The sequence below is a fragment of the Solanum pennellii genome, chromosome 7 (assembly GCF_001406875.1).
Source record: "Solanum pennellii chromosome 7, SPENNV200".
Classification (NCBI taxonomy): domain Eukaryota; kingdom Viridiplantae; phylum Streptophyta; class Magnoliopsida; order Solanales; family Solanaceae; genus Solanum; species Solanum pennellii.
Genome location: NC_028643.1, coordinates 77253282 through 77259726, shown reverse-complemented (window position 1 = coordinate 77259726; position 6445 = coordinate 77253282). Strand labels below are relative to the sequence as shown.

Below are 6445 nucleotides of genomic sequence, written 5' to 3'. Positions count from 1 at the left end.
TATATATATATATATATTTTAAAAACAAAAGTTTTATTCTAAATAAAAAAATGTTTTAAATACCATAGCTCAAAATTCAAGTTGCTTGAGAAATGACAAAATGGACGGCCTTAGGAGGTTATATTTGATGTTAAATTCATTGCAACTACCTTTAAGATTCAGAGAACATAATTTAGATGATGGCTTTTGTGAACTAAAATTTGTGGCAAAAGATATTTGAAGACATTGACTTCCACTACTAACCCAAAACAAAATGAAAAATAAATAAAATATAAAAAAAATCTAGTCCTTTTCTAGAACAATGCTAACTTTATTAATTTATCCACCTTTTTGTTTTGCTTAAAAAATAATTTTTGTCCATATCCACGTATGGTGTATGTTTATATAAACCCTCGTTTTTTTTCTTAAAAAAAAAATATATGTATGGTGTGGTATAACAAGAGAATATAATGACAGTTTTAATGAGCTTTATGTAACAATAACACAACATATTGGGAAAACGATATTTTAGTCCCCGTGTTAAGGTTAATTTCTTATTTTAATTCTTATGTTATTTAACTTAGCACTATTAACCTTCAATTATATCAAGTGACTGATTTTAATCCTTCAACTAACAGATCCAAAAAAATTATCTTAGAGTTTACTGCTAAAAGGTGTAATTCGGGTATTTTAAAGTTATTGCTTGAGAAAATAGATTTTTTTTTTAATAGAATCATTTGTTGCATAATTTATCGTTCGTCGGTGTGAGAGGGAGGGCTAATGCCTATAAAGTTGGTTGGTTTTGTTGAAATTGTAGCTCAAATCAATGGGCTTGTTCTTCTAGATAGAGACAGGGAAGACTTAACTTGTTCTTCAAAGATAGAGAATTGAAAAGGAAATACCCGAACTACCTCTTTTAGTAGTGAACTCTCTGTTAATTTTTTATGAATCTGTAAGTTGAAGAATTGAAATCACTTACTTGATATAATTGAAGGTTAATAGTGCTAAGTTAGATAACACGAGGACTAAAATAAGAATATAACCTTAACACATGGACTAAAAATATCATTTTCCCAATAATCCCGACATATTAGATGTAACTTTATGACTTGCCTAAAGGAGTTTGAATTTAAAGAAATTAATCTGATATATAAGCTATTTTATAAAGATAAATTAAAAAAAAATAATGTTAATTTTTATTAACCCTCGATTCAACGGTTAATTTATGAGTTTTACGTAATTAATGATTTTTATAAATTATAAATTATAAAAATGGGCCAAAATTATAGTGGTGTGTGACGTGTACGCTTTTGTCTATAACTATCAATGGTATATTGACTCGACAGAGTATGAGAAAGCTTATTTGGCATTGTTAGCTTTTTTGAAGCAAATACATAACCCTCAAAATTGAAAATAATTTAAAGTCAAAAGTTAAAGTGGGAGTAATAAAAACATTAGTGCTGCTGACTATAAAAGATAATACTATTAAATTAAAAACATAAACAATTTATTCTTTAAAGTTACGAGTAATAAAATTAGCTCATAAAAATACGATTCGTCCAAATTGCCCATATTTGAGTTGGTAAATAAATTCATCCTATTTCAACCAAAAACCAATTTCAATTGAGAAAATTTGAGTTAACATGTAACTCAAATTAATCCATACCAAATCTTATCAAAATATCTTTTTATTATTTTGATATTTCATATAGTGTCATAGAAATAAGAAAAACAATAGTTTTTAATTGCTACTAATTTTAAAAATATAAAAAAATTTAAAATTTTATAAAAATTAAGTAGGTTAAATTATAACTTACTTTTAATTAGTCAATTTCAACGCAATTCATATTAAGTCAAATAACTTTTGATGGTCTGATCAGTAACCTGACTATCTATTAACTCATCTTATTTAAACTCTTTCAGTCCCGAATCCACCTATTTAACACCTCCACCTAAAACCAAACAAATTAAATTAATTCCGTTTGGCTAAGCATGAAATTAAATTTTGATTTCTAAAAAGGTGTGTAACCCTTTGTTTTGTCTAATCAGTCACAAAAAAGTCAACCAATATATTGTGGTCATTTTTGAATTTCATTTAAAACTATAGGGGTACTATAAATAGTCATATGCAGCGAAACGAAGTCATTTCATTTTTCTTTTTAATTTTCTTTTCCAAATTAAAAAAAATAAAAGCACACACACACAAGAACCAAAAACAAAGCAATTTCCAGAATAAGAATCTAATCTCTACTTGTAATATATTTTGTTCAACTTGGAACATATTAAAAAAAAAATCTCTTCTTTTTTTTCTTCCTTTTTTTTTTTAATCGCGATGGCGGAAGAATTTCAGCTAGGTAGAGGAAATTGGTGGGAATCGTCAACTTCAGCTTCATCAACAACAACATCATCATCTAGAAATAAGTTTATCGATAGCGGAATTTCATCATGTACAACTCCTTCAGCATCGAGTACAACCGGTCTAAGCAGCATGGCAAGCAACTTTGTTAATTGGCCAACAGAAATTCATGAGGATATTAAAGTTAGATCCGAAAATAGTTCTATGGTTTTTTCGGGCACGGATTCCCATAAACGTTACGCCTCCGAATCTTCTGTTGGCGGTGGAGGAGGAGGAGGAGGTGGAGGCGTGGGGCAAGACGTTTTATCTGTTGATGATCCTAATTTACAAATAATGGGGTTAGGTCTATCTTCTCAAGGACTTGATTGGAATCAACCTTTTTTGTAAGTAATATAATTATTTTTCGTAACATTAATATTTTTTGCTAGTTGATTTCATTATAAAATCAAAGCCAAAATTAGCTTGATTTTAACATATAGAACTTATATCGTATCATCATATGATAGAGGTATTAGAGTTGGGTATATATGATTTAAATTTGATAAGTTCAGTAGATCGAACTCATATTCTACATAAAATTTTGTGTTCCGACCTTAAAGGTGATGAACGCCTCTGTTGAAAAATTGAACTGTATATCTATTTATATATGTTTATTTTTTAAAAAATATATATATATAGTATATGTTGAATCCTTTTTATTACTGATACTATTTTTATTTTTTTCTGTAGTCGGAGTGAAAAATCGGGGAGTGGTTTTCGTTCGTTAATTCAAGAAGGGTTGAGTTCAAATGCAAATTATCAACAAGAAGGAACATGTCAAGAACAAGATCATAATAATTGGAGTACGCAAAAATTATATCATGGGAATTCTGATGATTCTTCAGTAAATGATTATAATAAACAATTATTTAGTGGTCATAATAATAATCTTGAAAATTCAGCAGTACCTTATGGAAGTCCATCAAATATGTTACAAGGCTTATTAATTTCTGACCTTAATAGTCAACAACAAGAATCAAATAATTTTTCAAGTGTTAGTAGATCTTTATATTATAATCCTTCATATAATAACCAACCAAATTGTGATGTCAATATTCCTACTTCTACTTCATCTTCATCTTGGTCTAAGTTTCCTCAATTTCTTCGAACATCTGATCCTTCAAAAGTAGTACAACAGTGGCCACTGTCACAATCGCCACCACATTTCTCTGGTGGCACGTCTTTTTGGAATGCCACATCAGCAGCCGCGGAGGACGTCCGATCGGGTTTCCTCCCTCAGCTCCCCACTAACCCAACGGTTGATGAGAAACCAAAGGTAATCGAATTAAGCTTTACTTCCTTTTCGTATTATTTTATGTGATTGTGTTTGATTAAATTTAAATACTTAAGAAAAGAATAATGATTCTTGTCATGTCATAATATTTCGTCGAGATAAAACTGTTCATTCTTTTTGTATTAGACTAAAAAAGTAAAAAGTATCATACAAAATGAAATAAAGGGAATGCACTAGTTTCAATTTATGTGATACTGTTTCACTAAGCAAGAATTTTAATTCAAAAGAAATGATATTTTTAAAAACAAGTGGTAGAAAACTAAACAAGTCTTAATTAGACACTTGAAAGTAATCTAATCGTGGAAAAATGGAAACTCTAAATAAAATTATTCCAAATATAAAGTAACATTTTCTTAGTAACAGACTATAAAAGAAAGTGAATCATATAAATAGCGATAGAAGAAACGATAAGTAAAACTCAATTATTATTATTTTTGCTTATTTGTGGATTTTGATTTTCTCAATATTGGTTCATTTTATGCAACAGCATACAGGTGAAGTTAGGAATATAAGCACAGTAACAAAGAAAAATAGTAGTGAAACATCAAATAAAAGACCAAGGAATGAAGCACCATCTCCATTGCCAGCTTTTAAGGTATTTAAATTAAATTAAGTTAATTAATTAATTAATTAAGGACAAAATGGGACATTTAATTTATTTGTTTATTCGATCAGAATTATAATTATGAGAATATGTCTCTTTGTTCTTGATATTTTTATTTATTTTAGGTGAGGAAAGAGAAAATGGGAGACAGAATCACTGCACTTCAACAATTAGTCTCACCTTTTGGAAAGGTATATATATAATAATTACAAAATTGCGCCTCAATATTTTTTTTTCCCACTTTAATAGAAAGGATTATATCAGCTCTTTTGGATTTAATTGGAAAGTAATTGATAAATATTAGTGTCAAAATTGATTTTATAATTATATGTATAAACAAAAGTACTGTTGAAAGAGATTAGAGAAAAGATATAATCGAAAAATGTCTTGATCAAATTAAAAATATTTATATAAGCTTAAAAGCAATAAGTTAGGGACTAATGAAGACTTTTGCTTCATGTTGCATTATAAGCACTCTGAATGTTTATCAAACACATAATTTTAAAAAATATTAAGTTAGTCTGATCAACTTATAAGCTTACATAAATATTTTTTATAGGATTATATATCATCAAAGCTCATTATTCTAATCTCCATCAAGATTACTGCCTTAATCCTATCTTATCATTTGTATAATAAAATTTATCATTTAGTGATGATTTTTTCGGAATTTTTCTTTCTCCTCTATATACATCAAGATACTTGTGATTAATTTTTTGAAAATACAAAAGGACAATTTATTCATTGATTAAATTTCTGTTTTTTATTTTAAATTTCCACAGACTGATACAGCTTCTGTGCTATCGGAAGCAATCGAGTACATAAAGTTCCTCCATGACCAAGTTAATGTAAGTTTGATTATTAATTAATTAGAGCCTTAATTATTTGTTTTATTGATTTTGTATAGTCAATTAATGAAATAATCCTAAAGGGAAAATTCAATAAAATGGAGAGTAAAAGAAAATATTGCATGTTAATTAATTTTGTTTTTGTGTGTCACATAATAGGTATTAAGCACCCCATACATGAAAAGTGGAGCTTCCATACAACATCAACAGGTAAAATTACTATTTAATTTTTCAGTGTAGCTTAAAACCAATATTATTAATGTTGTATATTTTGTTTAACACATAAAATTATCATGTATTATATACGTAATACTTCATAAAAAGTGAATTCAAAAGTTTGAAAATAAAACATGGTACATGTTATACTTAGTAAGGACACATGCATTACATTTTATTTGTGCAACGTTGATGTATAAATACTTTTATTTGTGCAACATCGATGTATAAATATTGACCGCGTAAAAATAAAATTTGTTAGCCATTTACTTTTACTTGTTATAACATGTCTTATTTTTCAGGTTACGGATGATGACCTTATATATAATGAAACTTAAAGTTTTTTTTTTTAACGTAATCTGATAGTGTAAAAATTATTCGGTGCAGAATACTGGTGATAAATCCAATGTAAATCCAGAAGGAGGAAAACAAGATCTTAGAAGTCGAGGATTATGTTTGGTCCCAGTTTCTAGTACCTTTCCAGTAACGCATGAAACAACAGTTGATTTTTGGACTCCCACCTTTGGAGGAACATTTAGATAATCAAGACAAAGAAGATTATAGTTGTACGAGTCTAAGTTATATATATCGTCAGTATAAAGAATTTTCTATACTATCAGGTCATTTTTATTTGTTATAACAGATTATTTATCTTGTTTTTTTCAAGATTAGAAATGTAAGGACGTCAGCTTACCCTGTAGATATCTTTTGAATCATGACCTGATAGTGTATAAATGATTCTTTATGTATAATGACGGTGTATAAAACTTAAAACTTTTTGTTATCAAACCCTAGAAAAGTGGGGGATGAAATGAATAAAGAGGGCAAAAAAGAAATCATTTTTTGTAGGGGCCATATAACTAATAACAGTACTAGCTAGTAGTATTATTTCAGGTCCATAGCAGGCTGATGATGATGGAAAAAAGAAAAAGAAAGAAAAAAGAATGATAAAAGAGAAGGAAAAAGAAATGAGGCTTTAAAGAATGGACCAGCTCAGGCAAAATGATGCAACTTTGGCCAATATTTTTGGACCACTATATGTGAGTATTTAGGGGCTATACGGTGGAGTAGTGATCGGACTGCTTCACTCTTAATTAAAGGTCTTGAAT

At 28.4% G+C, this 6445-nt stretch overlaps 1 protein-coding gene across 1 annotated transcript; it reads left to right on the top strand.

Annotated features, from left to right (window-relative positions):
• The first annotated feature begins 2125 nt into the window (after positions 1-2125).
• Positions 2126-6191, top strand: LOC107024489 (transcription factor bHLH123-like). Its single transcript, XM_015225477.2, has 7 exons — positions 2126-2718; positions 3065-3650; positions 4156-4263; positions 4398-4463; positions 5055-5120; positions 5280-5330; positions 5724-6191. The coding sequence occupies exons 1-7, from the start codon at positions 2312-2314 to the stop codon at positions 5877-5879; spliced, it is 1440 nt and encodes a 479-aa protein (XP_015080963.1). The 5' UTR covers positions 2126-2311; the 3' UTR covers positions 5880-6191.
• The last annotated feature ends 254 nt before the right edge of the window (positions 6192-6445 follow it).

What these genes read in the sequence shown, in the direction of transcription:
- LOC107024489 (XM_015225477.2), top strand. Translation starts at nt 2,312, where the DNA reads ATGGCGGAAGAATTTCAGCTAGGTAGAGGAAATTGGTGGGAATCGTCA. An exon ending in GATTGGAATCAACCTTTTTT is followed by an intron (nt 2,719 to 3,064) that starts GTAAGTAATATA and finishes TTTTTTCTGTAG; the next exon opens with TCGGAGTGAAAAATCGGGGA. An exon ending in TAGTCTCACCTTTTGGAAAG is followed by an intron (nt 4,464 to 5,054) that starts GTATATATATAA and finishes AAATTTCCACAG; the next exon opens with ACTGATACAGCTTCTGTGCT.